This window comes from Chamaea fasciata, unplaced genomic scaffold (genome assembly GCF_029207755.1).
Source record: "Chamaea fasciata isolate MVZ Bird 193981 ecotype frontalis unplaced genomic scaffold, bChaFas1.0.hap1 SCAF_2, whole genome shotgun sequence".
NCBI classification, from domain to species: Eukaryota; Metazoa; Chordata; class Aves; order Passeriformes; family Sylviidae; genus Chamaea; species Chamaea fasciata.
This window is the reverse complement of record NW_027094087.1, coordinates 75,193,659-75,208,322: the sequence shown is the minus strand read 5'-3', so window position 1 is coordinate 75,208,322 and position 14,664 is coordinate 75,193,659. Positions and strand designations below refer to the sequence as shown.

At 38.4% G+C, this 14,664-nt stretch overlaps 1 protein-coding gene across 1 annotated transcript in view; it reads left to right on the top strand.

The window, feature by feature from the left end:
• ABCC4 (ATP binding cassette subfamily C member 4 (PEL blood group)) overlaps nt 1-14,664 on the top strand; it is a 142,565-nt gene that overhangs the window by 82,883 nt on the left and 45,018 nt on the right. The window contains exons 21-22 of the mRNA XM_066176356.1: nt 12,461-12,611; nt 13,249-13,368. Coding sequence (XP_066032453.1) covers nt 12,461-12,611; nt 13,249-13,368 — 271 coding nt within the window. The remainder of the gene's footprint in view (nt 1-12,460; nt 12,612-13,248; nt 13,369-14,664) is intronic.

Genomic DNA, 14,664 nt, shown 5'->3' with positions numbered 1-14,664 from the left:
GTGGCTGAGACCACCACTGAATGTGCCATTCCCTTCTCACTACACACAAAACACATTGACTGCAGCTTTATGAAGTGAAAATACTGAAGAAAAGGAAAATGTGAAGGAGGTGTCCACAGTCATTTCTTTAAAAAAAAAAAAGAGAAAGGGGGAAAAAAAAGCTGCTGCATCTGGATATTAGGAACAAAAAGTGCCTCAGACTGGAATAATAGCTTGGGTCACTTGCTTTCATATGTGCACAAGAGTGGAACTGCCGTTCCTTGTTTCAGTACCACTGACCCCTGCATTTTATTGTGTGAGGATGTCAGGCAAAGTGTGTAGAAGGAATTCCAGGATCTTTCAGTTTAACAATGACGTTGTTATTTTGTGCTTTCTGTGAGAGGTGGGATTCCTGAGGAGTTTGTTGTGTTGTTTTTCCCAGTTTAGCTGAGTTTAGTCTGTATTCATGTGTGAATTTTGAGAGATATTTTTATTCGTTAAAGAATTTTTTTTTCCTTGTGTTTGCATATGTGTATTCAAAATATGATCACAAGTGTGTTGTAAGAAAATAACTAGTAGTGGGATCTGTGTTAAATGTCAACATACTCTGTTGAGCCTGGTACATAGTGCAGACCTGTGGCTTGGATACCTTGGATACTTTTTAGCTTCCCTTCTGCTGAATCATGGTAGTTTTGCTGTGCTGAGGTTTAAATGAAAAATAAATAAATTAAAGAAACATGAAAAAGTTGCCTGGTAACACTTGACAACTGAAACCTTACAGGACTTTTTCTTGCTGTAGTTTCTGAAGATGTTTATTTCAGGGCCTCTGGCTATTGCATAATGAAAGACAGTTAAAACCTAAAGAAAAATAATAGGGGTATATATTTTTTTTCATTGCTAACTTTTGAGCTCTAATTTCAGAGGTTAAAATGATCATTGCAATAAGATTTAATTTTTGCCGTGGTCATGCAGTATTTGCATGCGCTTTCAGGGGGTTTTTTTGTTTTGTTTTGTTTTTTTTTTAAATAAACCCCACTGTCTTGTTAAAAACAAGCAAACAAATAAAAGGGGTGGGAGGTAGTAGAGGAAGAGGAATCTTGGGTTGCATTTGTGTCTCCAAGACCAACATGCAGAAGCTGTGAGTTTAGCACAGATACTTGTCTAAATAAAGCAGCTTTTTTATTGACCTTTTCTTCCTCTGGCCTTGAATGTCTTGACTGTTAAATCTCAGTAGCCAATTTGGTCTTGTTGATGGTAACCAGCAGTGGGAGATAATCTATGCCAAAGCTATTGCTGTTCTTTATTTTGTACCTGTCATCACATTCCTTCAAATGGAAGGGTGAGTATCTTGCATCATATAGACTGCATATTTACTCAGATTGGTGGTGTGTGTACAGGATAAAATGTGTTAAGTCTGGAGTCACTGCTAATGGGTGGATTCCTGTTCATATGTAGACCTCCGTTTTCCAGGGAAGGCCAAGGCTTACATTCTCACTATGGTGGCTATGTATCCCCGGTCTAAGCCTTTGCCTCACCCCCTTTTTAATTTTTTTTTCTATCTATGTTCATTTGTAGAATTTTTATAAGTATGCACGCAATCCTCCACACATTAGTGTCAAGGCAGCAGAGATCACTACTGTAACAAAACTAATTTGTGTAGGAACATAATGTAACTGCCTTGATATTTTAGGGTGTTTATTTACTTGGTATTAAGAAAATTTGAGGATGCTACGCTTTATCTTACATGGGAAAGAAGGTAAAATAATACTGAAAATGTGGTGTCATTACCTTCTTGTCCTGTTGCCTCCTTTGATGCCTTTCTTGTTTTTCTTAACTAATTTCCTTTTAGTTTTTGCACTTCTCCATTTATATGGTTAAAGTAGGTCATAGTTTTGTACTGGGTTCCTTTCATTTTCTCATTGAAATGTGGATTGCAGGTGGTTTGAATATAGTGCTCTGAAAAATAAAGCCAGTTTTCAATTAATGGAATTCTGTCTTCTCTTTTTCTAGAGCATCTGAGCATTGTGAGGTGCAGTCTTTATCCTGATTTCTCTAACATTTGAGCAGATTGAGGTTTAATGGTAGTTGTTCTTGCAGTATTTTGATAATTGGAACCTGTAAATACAAAATTACAGTTGGGTTTAAGTCATCTCTTCTCCAAATGGGCTTCTCTGTTTTCTTTATCAGATAACTTTGAATATATTTTCAGGTAAAAGAAAGCAGGATAGTTCCAGTGATGTTCCCCCTGTTCTGTGTGGCTTGGAAATTTCCCCAGTTTGGTTAAGGTGGAATTTGTAAAAGTTGTGAAAGAGATTCTATTCATCTGCGCCTGTTCATATCTTCTAGAAAGTATTTTCTTGTTTGCTTTTTTCTTTGTGTGAAAGGAGGCAAAGAAATATTCTGTAAGTGTATTTATGTATGTAAGTGTACTTATATTCTGTAGTTTTCTTCTTTTCTTTTTGGTCTTTCTTTGTGTATATACTAGTCTTGTTTTTAGTGCCAGAGTGGGAATTTTTATTTTTACTGTTTACAGGTATTTCCCTGACTTTTTAAGCATTATTGCAACCTATCATATCTGTGTCTCAGACTAGTGATTAGTTTTAGGACTTCTGAAAACCATTAACATTTCTAACACTTTACAGTAGCTAGAAGTATTTTAATTCTGCTGTCAGTCACAGAGTGTAACAATCCTGTTCCAAATGGTGATAAGTAAAAATCTTCTAGATTGCCTTAAACTACTGATATACTATAGATAGGACAAAGTCTCTTACAAACAAATTAGGATTTCACTGTTCGGCAAAAGGATTGGAGATTTCACTTTTGATTCAAGGAGGAAGGAGAAACTTGGAGGTAATTTGAATTACTAAGCCATGTAGCTACACGTGTGTGTGTGTGTGTGTGTGTGTGTCTGTGTCTGTGTCTGTGTATTAAATCATTATGTGTATTTATGCCCAAAACAAACCTGTGGGACAAGGAATTATCTTTAGCAAAAGTAAAGACTTCATCTCACAGAAATGTTCTGCCAGGGTTATGTGTGCATCTGTACAACATAAGAACTTTTTTCTTGCCGAAGCTGATATGTGGCTACTTGGTGAACTCTGCAGCTAATTTGAAAATTCCAGATGAGTTTGTTCATCAAAAGGTAGAGGAGACTGCATTGTGGTCAGTTCTGTATGATAAAACATGAGAGTTCAGGTGGTAACTGAATGTCCTGTGTCTTTTTGTTACATCTTCATATTACATCTGTGTTGCAGGGCATCTTTGTATTGTTTAAAAAAACTGATTCATTTGGATTGTACTCCTGAAATACAAAAGCCTGTGTGTTTAGAAAGATTCATTCAAGGGCTTAATAGTATCTATTCCTGCACAGTGGAAGAATAGGATGCTGAGCAATTTCATTTTCTTCCACAATCACATCCCTAAATCATTTTCTTAATGGTTTTTGAAATCAGTCTAATGTTTGAATAAGCAGAGCTCTCTTGCTATGAATGTCACTCATACGCTAAAATGAAGGGTTTAGATCTTCTTGTAAAACTGCTGGCTTTGGTACTTGATTGAATTGTCCAGCCTTCTGTCAAACACAACAGTTAGAAAAACAATTTTTCAATTTTCTCACTAATAGAAAGTCTGGATTTGGGGATCAGACCTGGTATCAGTCCCTTGCTTTAGTAAGTGTGCCTTTGTTGATGGTTTGTGATAAATAAAGCTTCTGAAAGGTCTTCCTGTTGGTTTGGTGGGTATTTGTAACACACAGAGAATGAGCACAGACTTAAGACAGTAAATAATGTTTATTCTCTGCCAAGGAATTTTCTTTTTTCTCACTGGGTTCTGGACATGCACAGGACAGCTGAACTGGGTGAAACCTACTGGTGCTGATTAGTTTAAATATGCTGAAAGCATCAGACCACTGTTCCAACTTTTTGGAGCTGAGTGATCACTAGACATCATGTAGTACTGAAAAATTATGAGTCAGGAGTGTATTTTGAATAGGAAAGTAGTATTTTATAGCCTTATTAAAGTGGCAAAGCTCTGGGGAAGTTAAGGGAAAAAACATCAGGGACAGGCTTAAAAGCATTTTTTGCATATCTGCTGTGAAAGAGTGTGACCTGAAGGAAACAAAAGGTAGTTTCATTTCTTAGGATAGCTGATGGCTGGAGTCCTTAATGTTTTTCATAGTTTTCATTTAACTGGGGCAGAGAAGCTGTTGTGGTGTTCACAGAAATATGAGCAGTTCTTCATTCCACCTAAAAATAAATACATGAATAGTGTATTTCTAAATAGCAAGAACAACAGTAAAACGCTTAAAAGCTTGTAGTTGTTCTAAGGCTGAAGAGCTGTGGGGAATTGATACTCTCTTTAACAGAAAAATCCAGAGTTCGAATGTAGCACAAAGCTTTTAAAGTTATTGAAAGACCCAGAATTGACTTCTGGTGAAAGTTAGACTTGGCTGGGCAGAAAAGGTCATGCAGCTGAAAATGAGATATTCTTGAGGAGGGTTCACAGTTGCTCTGGCATTATGGCCATGAGGAACAAGAGACCTGAGGCAGGAAAGTACAGGACTCAAAGACAAAGTCTGGAAAACTCTGACGCGTGGGGTGCAGTGTGGTAAGCACAATTTTGCTGAACATTTTAAAGAACTGCAAAAAAAATGTGCGTAGCATGTGTGGACAGGTGATAACATCATCATTAGCTCAGAGAATGAGCGGACAGTAAGTATTTCAGCAGGTAAATTAATGGTCTATACCATAAGGACATGAACTAATGCCATCAGTGGTCTGTCTAGGTCAGTGGTTTTTCTCCAGCAGTGGTCGTAGGAGATGCTGTTTTGGAGGGCATGAGCTACTTTCTGCGATCCTTTCCCTGTTTAGTACCCCAGCACTCACAGCTCTGTACTGAGGGTGTCAAAAGGCCTAACTTTTCCCAGCCTAATTTTCCCAGTCCTACTATGCATTTTTTGCATCATTTTTTATTGACCTGTAAGATCTGCCTTCTGCATACTAATAGCCTGAGAATGGTGAGACCTTTGTTGCTTTTTCTTTTCTCATTCTGTGTATATGTTTTCCATAATTATCACTGAAATAAAATCTGCTTTCAGAAGGGTTTAAATTGGGATAAAACTGAGACAAATATCAGTGAATCAGCCTCTGCTGATAAAGTGCTAAACATATGAATAAAGAAAGTGGGAAATACACCACTTGTTGCAGTACTAAGGAGAAAAAGACTCATTGTTGAATCAAATATTTTGGTTTCATAAGGCTCTGTGCTCACTGAGGCTGTCTTGGCCTTATATAGCTGGGGAAACATTATAGAAATGGTTTCTAAGAGGTAAAAGGGTAGCAGAAATTTTCAAGCCTTTCTTTGTTTTCCTTGAAAAATATCAGTTATTTGACAGGTATAAGAGATACAAAAATATGTTCTTCTGGAAATCTTGAAGCAAGTGCAACAGCCGACAAAGCAACCGACCACACTTGGCAGTGGTGGTGGATATTGGAGGCAACCCCTCTAAACTGATATGATGGAAAAGGGATGCTTTCTGCTACCTGAGGAGTAACTCTGGGAGTGTTGGGTGATGCCAGACATTTTTCTGTTGTGTTTCAGGCAGGTTCTGGCAAGAGCTGTCAGGAAAGCAAAGTGTGTGTGTGTGCGCGTGTTCTACACTCACTGATTAATGCTGTCTCCTCAAGCTACCATGTAAAGTTGTGCTCGGCATCTGAGGTGTTCCACAAGAAAATATATTTTTCATGGTACAAAGACCATTGTAGTTTATGTGAATAGTTTTTGCATGTGCCCTTTTTGTCCCTTGGGAAAGGAACAGTAGAATGCAGCCAAGGCCTATTCACAGAAGAAGTGACAAACAGCACTGTTGAACAGCAAAACATGTTAACTCTTTATATTATTTATACAGGGAGATCACAGGAAAGTAATAACTAACTCCTGTGACTTCAGGAAGAAGATCTCTCACTTTTCTATAGATCCTCATTGCAAAGTTGTGGTTTGCTGCCCAAATCACTGAGAACACTTCTGTGCAGATGTGCTTAGGGGGCACAAGGTGCAATAAACAAGGAACACTTCAGAAAATCAAAGATCCTGCTCGAGATTTTACTGCTTATAAATACAAAAATATATTGTCCACAGCCATTTCCGGGAATGACTATTGGAGCTGTCATTTTGTGTATGACAGTATTGGTTTCCATGTATAGTGGGGGTAGCAGGAGCTGCATGCCTAACTAGAGGCCATAGCTTTGGCTCTGATAAAACCTTGTTTTTCCATGGAAAACCTGTATTAGCTGGAAGTAACTTACTACCATGGCCGAAGAGCCCTGGCAAAAAAACTTCTTACATGAGTGAAGATAGTTTATTATTAGAAAGAAGATAGCCTCTATATGTTGTAGAATATATAGTGTGGAGTTTTAAAGGATGAGTATTTCAAGTGTCCGCCAGAATCACCAAGTCCAGAGCTTGGTTATGTGTCTGTTTCTAAAGCATCATATCTGGAAGTCTCAGACAATGTATGGACTGTGATTTTTGAAAACTGCTGTTACAGTCAAGTTCTGCATGAGACAGTTAAGCCTTCTGGCCCTGGGTGCCCAGAGAACCTATTTCTGTTCCTTCTTGTAGGGTAAGAGATTACTGATGATAGGATGCTGTTTAAATTTGAGAGTGGTGGCAGTGCCAATGTATTAAAAGAAAACACCCTTTTTATTATGAGGTCACTTGTTATAGAACAATTGCACACAGTTCGCCGTGACCTCAAACAAACATTAAGGCTTCTCACTTAATGACAAAATGCATGCCAGGCCAAATGAATGAGCATGTTGGTGGCAGAGAAAACATTTGCCCTGAGGAGCTCAGTATATGCTTGTTCACTTGGTAAAACAGCGATCCAGAAGGACTGTCTTGTAGAGACAAGAGCAAATAGGAGGTGCTAGCATTAAGGATGTGATTGGAAATTTTGAATACGTTTCTGTGGTGTGTCTGGCAGAAGCATTCAGCCCATTTGCAGTGACATATTGATTTAGTTAGGTAACCCTTTGTCAACTAATTGCAAACAGCAGGATTCAGAGGAGAAGAGAGTGTCTCTCAGGAGATAAGATGAACTTGCTCTTTTTGAAGCTTTTAGAGCTGGCAGTATTTAGTTCTTACTTTCTTCATTCAATTTATCTGAAATTATAATTTTCATTTCTTCTCCAGCTGTGTCTTTTTCTCCCCCTTTCAGTGCATTGGTTGTCATGATCTTGAAATTCCAAGTTTTCCCATGGATGCATGTTTTCCTAAAGCTGAGTTAGCACTCATTGAGAGCTGTCATTTCTGTCAAAGATTGCTGTCCTTGGTTGCTTCAGAAAACGACATTGTCAGAGATGCGACTTAAATATTGTATGTCCCATGTCCATATTGTATGTCCTGTACTCATATATCTTCATTGCATTTTTGCTGAAGACAAATGTGTTCCTGACAGTTTGATGCAAGCAACAGTTTAAACAACCATGTATACTTATTTTTAACCTGTTCCAAAAGAAAACCCATAAATTTTATTTAAAAACTAGTTTGAAGACAAGACTACTCACCTCAACTCAGCTGCTTTAAGTGAGTAAGATGAAGGAGAACTGTTTAGGTGCTAATTTCTCTTTGGATGTTTCCTGTGGCTTTTTGTAATAAAGGGGAAAAATGCAGAAAATCTACACTGTGGTTCTGGGTGGAGCTGGCCTGAGTAAAGTGTTTATCACTGATCTTCTCATTGCAATGTCACCTTCCCAGGGAAACTTGTCTTCTGGTCTCCCGGTGTAACCAGCCACCTGTGCAGTTTTTCTTAAACAGAGATGCAGGTCAGTCAGTCCAGGCAGTCTGGTTTGCAAAAGTCTGTTTGAAGAAAAAAAAAAATCATTCAAGGATAAAGAAAATGTCAGAACTGGATTAGGGATTGATTGTGCATGCAGTTCTTTGGCAGAGTCAACAAGGAAATAATTTCAGTCAGGGGTAGGGGAGAAGGAGGAAGAAGGGTGATGCCAAGCAAGTACGAACAGAGTGGGGTTTTGTAGTTTCTTTCTGGCTTTACTTCAGACAACACAGCCTGACTGAGAGTGCCCTAAGTTAATGCAGTGAAGGTTCAAGCTGAAATTGAGGACATGTGCCTTTGCCATTATTAAATTTTTATGGCTTTGTGGCAGTTCCGTGGGCTAATAATCCTTGGGGGAGTGTATATTGGGGCCCAGGGAGCAGCATTTAGGAATTGGGGCTGAGTAGGTGTACTTGGCTTCTGCTTCTTAAGTATTGGTAAAACCAGTCCTGGAACGCTGCAGTTCTTGCATGGGATTTGACTGTAGATTCAGTCATCAAAATTTAGGCTTGATGGGCTCGAGATGTTTACTTTGCTGTAGTCAGAGGGCATCAGGTAAATACAGTTAGTGGATTGTAGCAAGATATTCAACCATAGGGTCATTAGGTATGCACTTAAAGGTTAGATGAAGTTACCATCCTTAAAAACCATCCATGTTTAAAAGATGCATAGACCATGCTTAAGGACATGGTGTAGTGGTGGACTTGACAGTGCTGCATTAAGGATTGGACTCCATGATCTTAGTGTCCTTTCCAGTCGAAACAATTTTGCTATTCTATTAATCACTTTCTAAACTTCTAAACTAGGACAGGAGTTACACTATGTAGTCCATATCTAGACTCCCACAATGAAGTTTCCAAGTCAACAACTGCAAATAACGTGGTTCACATAGTAGTAGGTCCTATACCATGTTTTTCTGTCTTGTGGTTGTGGTACAGAAATACCTGTTATTCCTAGATCCAGACCTTTTTGAGATAGAAACTCCAGAGTACCACTCTCAGCACCTCTAAGAATAATGGAGAACTAGGTCAACAGATGATGTAGGGAAAGCATGTTTCCTAAGTGAACGTGCTGATCAGAGCATTCATTTCCCCACAGGGTTATGGTTGGGTATGCCTGCTGCAGTAAAAGAGGAGATTTTAAAGGGAAAAAAAGCCACAATAAATGGAGTGACTGACCAAATCACGAGGGAAATCTCTCAGGACTCTTGTAAGCAAGAGGATAATTCCCAACAGAAACAACATGTGCTTTTCTGTACTCTAGGGACAGACGGTGTGCAGGCTGTGTGTGGGAGATTCATCTTTCTCCAGGGAAATGGAAGCAAGTTTGAAGGTGGACATTGTACACTGTGTCTCTGTTTGGAAGCAATGGTCTTTTCCTGAAGCTATCCACGTCCTTTTGGTCTTGGTACCCAGTGCATCTGTTGTCTTTTGTGCAAGGTGGCATTGTTTCGAATACCGTGCAGATAGCTGTAAAATGTAACTCATCAGCTCCTGTGTTTTTATTTTGTTCTTGTTGTTTTTTTTCAGTTTGACTGTTACTTTCTACACAGTCATTACATTTTGAGTGCTAAAATTAAGAAATACATTAAAAGGTGCTGCATTTGTAGACCATATTTCTTTTATGTAGGAAAATCTTGGACTTTTGATGCAACTTCCCACTGTAAGCTGATTCTGCCATGGGAAGCCTAGATACCCAGTCCTGAGCGTTTCTTGCTGTTTGTCTCCAGAGAAGAGAGACACCAGACACTCGTGTTATCATTGTTGTCAGCATGCTGATTATCTTGGGTCCTGCAGCTTGCACACAGTGAATCTGGTAGAAGTTGGGGCAGTCTCCATCTGTAAAGGTTGGTTGTCTCTTGTGAAATTCAGGAGCTAGAACCTTTGCCTTACCTCACGCAGTGACTGCATGATTACAGTCTGCAAATGGTTGTGTCTGGCTTTCAGACTACTTCATTAAGAGTTAATTTATATGCAAGTTTGGTTTTCAAAAAAAAAGAACAACACACATGACTGATCCACCCTATCATAAATTTTTATAATGATAAGGTGGTGCAGGCTCATCTAAAATTCCTTCCAAAGGCGGTGTCAGATTTTTACTTTAGTCATCCTAACCATCTTTTCCTTCCCTGTATTTCTACTGTAGCAAGGCTTTGTTTACATGAGCTGGATCTTAATAGTTTTACTCCCACTCCCACCCCCACTGGCACTTTGCAACATATTGTAGATTATCATCACTAAAACTTCAGATTGGCTTCTTTTTTCTTTTCTTTTTTTTTATTAAGAAGCATTTGTTTTTCTCAGAATTCTTTTCCTTGAAGCAGCTCTCCTCAGCTTTTGACTTCAGATTTGTGACTGATGTTATGAGGAGAGTGTGTACTTCAGAAACAGTTTTTTTGTGACTGTCTAGCAAGTGACGGAGGGAGAAGGCAGCAGGTGTATAAAGCAGATTCAGGAGTGAGTTTGCAACTGGAAGGAAGGAATGGACTTCAGTCTCTGCTGATAAGGATGGAGGTGAGGGAACCTTTAGAAACTAGCCAGCTTGTGGATGGCTGGCATGCTTGGCAGAGATAATGAGCATTACTGAGGAAAGTGGAGATCTAGACAGGAGAAAATTTGCAGGAGGTCAGGAATCTTCATGTCCTTTCTCCTCACCCCGTGATAAAAAGGAAATTATGTTTACAGGGTTCTAAAGAATACCAGAGAAGTAGAAGGTGGAGAAGGGCTGATGGCAGTGCTGGTGAGGAGCCCAGGGTGCTTTGTTTTGCTTTGTGCTGACACTGACACAGCCGTGTGCATAATTGTCCAGGTGAAACACCATGCACTCTCATTGCCACCTTACCTCCTCCTGATGAAATCTAGGTAAAATGTTTGCGATCTGTTGTGTGTTTCTAGAAGGTCAGACAACACGATGCTATCAACACCTTAACCCACAGATGAGCAGTGTAGTGGTAATGCTCCAGAGCTTCTTTCCCGTGCCTACCTTACAGCATTTTTCCTTCATGGAGTTGTGAGACCCTAAAATGTGCTTTCAGGATCTATGAGATGGGGGCTATTACACTGATAAATCTTCTTTCATGAGCTAAGACCTCTTAGCCTGGAGCTGACTCATGCAGTTATAATGTGTAAGGTGTGTGGGTTTGCCATTTGGTCAGCTGAAATTAGGGCAAAGTCAGAGGAGCCTGGAGGAAAAAATAGCAAAATTAGGGGTAAAGGTTGTACTTAGTTTTGGCCTTAGTGTGCAACCAGAAGCACAGCAGGAAATGTGGTGTTTCATAGACACTGCCACTGAAAGTGTTTGAAAACCCATGTAACTCTCTGGTACCTGTCTTAGCTGATGTGTTTCTTATTTGTGCACTGAGTTGGAAAAGTTAAAGGTATGGAAGCATTTTTGCTGCAAGACATGCATTTCTGGCACCCACTGGTCACTAACGCATTTTCAGAATGTAAAAATCAGGCAGCCACAAAGCTGGATCAGCTGGAATCCACTTCTGTGTTGTTGTGGTGATGAAGAAGGTGACTGCTGTGCAGTCCATAAAATGAAAAATCTTTAGAAATTATTGTCATTTCTAAGGAATATGTTAATGAGAAAAATACAGGGATTTAATCTTGAGCTAGGATTTCAGTTGTCTGGTTTTGGTACTGTATGGGTTTACTTTTGTATGGGTTGGAGTTTTCTTCCTCCTTTTTAAGGAAAAATTGGGCACCATCCTAATTACAGTACACCAGGACTCCTACCATAAATTCGTGCATGCACAGCTGCGTTCTGAAAGAACTTTGTGTGCAGATGATGGTTTTGACTGTGTATTCAAACTGGAAGTATGATGAAAAATGTGAAGGGGTCTGAAGGAAACGGAGGATTTAATTCAGAAGGCTGGGCCAGGATCCTCTGTCCTAAGCAAAAGAGTTTTCCTCATTATATCTAATGATATAATTATAATTAGTTTCCTAAGAGTAAAGTCAGGTTTACCTTGCCTGTTACATTACACTCTAGTAAACCTGGTGAAACAAGCCTTTTATGACACTTCTTGCAGTGTGTAACATTTTCTTCATCTATGTAGCATTTCACAGTGCAATCCTTTGAGAAGAGAAAGCCCACTTTCTCCTGTCCTGGGTTTTCTTTCTAAATGGGACAATGTTGTGTTGAGGAAGACATTGCAAGCCTGTGTTGAAAGTCTCTCTTCCAAGTGTCAGGTCTTTCAACTCAAGTTGAAAGCCAGTTTTTCACTAGTTTTTTCTTAGCAGGAGTGAAAAAACATATTCTTTTTTCACCAAATAACTAGGGTCCATTAAAGATTAGTTGTACATTATATTGATCATTTATTACATTATTACAGCAGTCACAAAATAGTCTACAAAGAAAGACACTAATTTTTAGACAACCAGCTTTGTAAAGATGTATTTTAAAGAACAAATAATGTGGAGGAAAACCATAAACTGCAAAAACAGTCAATTTAGGTATTACTATAAATTTTCCAAGTTGCTTTAAAATAGATGTTGCTCATATGTTATACAATGCATCTGCTCTTAAATGTGGTAGTTATGTTTAAATATTTAAATGTTTCAATAGTGTTAAATAGTTTTATACTTGTTCTAAATTAAATTCTTCTGGCAAAGAGTTTTTTATTTTGTTTCTGTTGTGCTCCAGACTCTCCTCCAGATTTTTGGTGTGGTGGCTGTGGCTGTGGCAGTGATTCCTTGGATACTCATCCCCTTAATTCCACTATTTTTTATTTTCATTTTTCTTCGACGATATTTCTTAGACACTTCAAGAGATATTAAACGTCTAGAATCCACAAGTATGTAGTTTGGTGGGACTTAATGCTAGTTTGAACCCTACTTACTATTATGTGAAATGCTAGTATTTTACAGGCAGTCCATCAAAGATTTTTTTTTTCTTTTGCTATGCAAATAACTTCCTTATTGCCTTGGTTCTCAACTAGTGAATTACATGCTTAACTCCTGTTTTGCATAATGATAAACCTAGGGTATGTCAGTTAACTATCTGTAAATAAAGCTAGCTAAGAACATGCTAAGCTGCTGGTCTTTGGGACCTTGCATGTATATACTAATGGTATTTCTGACCCTCTCTGACTCCTGTGCCTGTATTTAGCTTGACTATGATACAGAATATTAAGCATTAAAAATAACAAAAATGGGTGCCTAATGTCATTAATAAATCTCGAAGAACTTCTTCAGTGACAGCTGTTGGTAAAAATATAAGACATTTTTGTATAAATTAATCTGCCTGGCTGTCTGACTGATTCTAATTGAGTAAGAGGACATTAGTTAAAGATGTTGCATATTTATTCTAAAAAGATGCAGTAGAGTAGCTTGTATGGTTAAATATAAAGTGGTAGGATTAAAGAGTAGTGTGGTACAAAAAGAATTAAATGTTGTCCTTCAGCTGTTGTTAACTCTCATTTCCCTTTGTAGCTCGAAGTCCAGTGTTCTCCCACTTGTCATCATCTCTCCAGGGGCTTTGGACTATTCGGGCTTTGAAAGCAGAGGAAAGATTTCAAAAATTATTTGATGCACACCAAGACCTTCACTCAGGTTTGTGATAAATTGATGTGAAAAATCAAATACTTTGCGCTGTAGGAGGGAAATATCTTATGCCCTCAGCGACATGTATATAATGTGCATTAAAATCAGTAGGAGCTGTGCATTTGTCTCTTAAGGGTAAAATCCCTGTATTAGAACAAAAACGTTATCTGTCTAGATTTAGAGAGTTTACTTTGGGCTGTAACACAATTTAGAATACCCATGCATATGTTTTAACAATGTATGAGATAAACATTTGAAAGTATGCCTGATAAGAATACCTAAAGAATAATTTTAAACATTTTCCTGGATTCCATCTTTAAGAAAAGGAAAGGGGGGATGGGGGAAGGGCAGAGAGAGATGTGGAGGAAACAAGCTATATTATGAAGCATTTGATAGTAAGTAGTGTGCTAGGAATGGGCAGATATTATTAGTGTAAACAATCTTGCAAAAGTTTCATAAATCTAACGTATTTTTTACTTGGAGCAGCTTTCAGGGCTTAAATCTAAAATACGGAATTAACATATTTGGAAGGTGTGAAATACTGGCATTCTGCAAGCATAAGGAATATAATTCAGGTTTGCACTGTGATTCTTTGACTTCTGTTATTTAAATGCTCTTTATTACAATGTTCTTCATGATATAGCAGAATGCAAATTTTCAGTTCTGTGTTTGTTAGGTAAGATTGTGAATTTCCCCTGTTGTAAGACATACAAGTGTACTTGATGGCTTTTTTTGTAATTTGTAGATTTACAAGGTTTCAGATGAGACCAGTTGATCCTTAGCGAAGTACAGTTTATCACAGGTTGTAGCATTGTACACACTGACCATGATGTGCCCAGTGACTTGTGACTGGTGAAGTGTATCTTCCAGGGAGGCACCTCTAGCTTTGAATTTCCCCTCTCTTAATATTTTATATTTGCTAGTTATCTGACCAAAGCAACATTACAGTACCTAATATCAAGGGAAGATAAAGTTGTGGTTTGGTTTTATATTAAAAGACATCTATGGGCAATAAACAGCGTGTAGAAATTTCGCTATACAAAGAGGACCATGACATTTAAGTGAAATGTTTTTCTGTATTTTAAGGTCAGATCCAAGGAACATAAAACCACTTTGATTTTTCAGTCAGTTTTGTGCATCTCCCTAACAAAACAGTCATTAATACCCCTCCTGGGCAGATCATGAACCTGTTTTTGAGGTCCAGCCTCAGTACTTATAGTCACACTCTTCATCTTGATATCTTTTCTGCCCAAGCCTTTGGGGTACGCCAGCTGGCCTAAAGTGTGTGTGGGTTTTGGCCCTCAC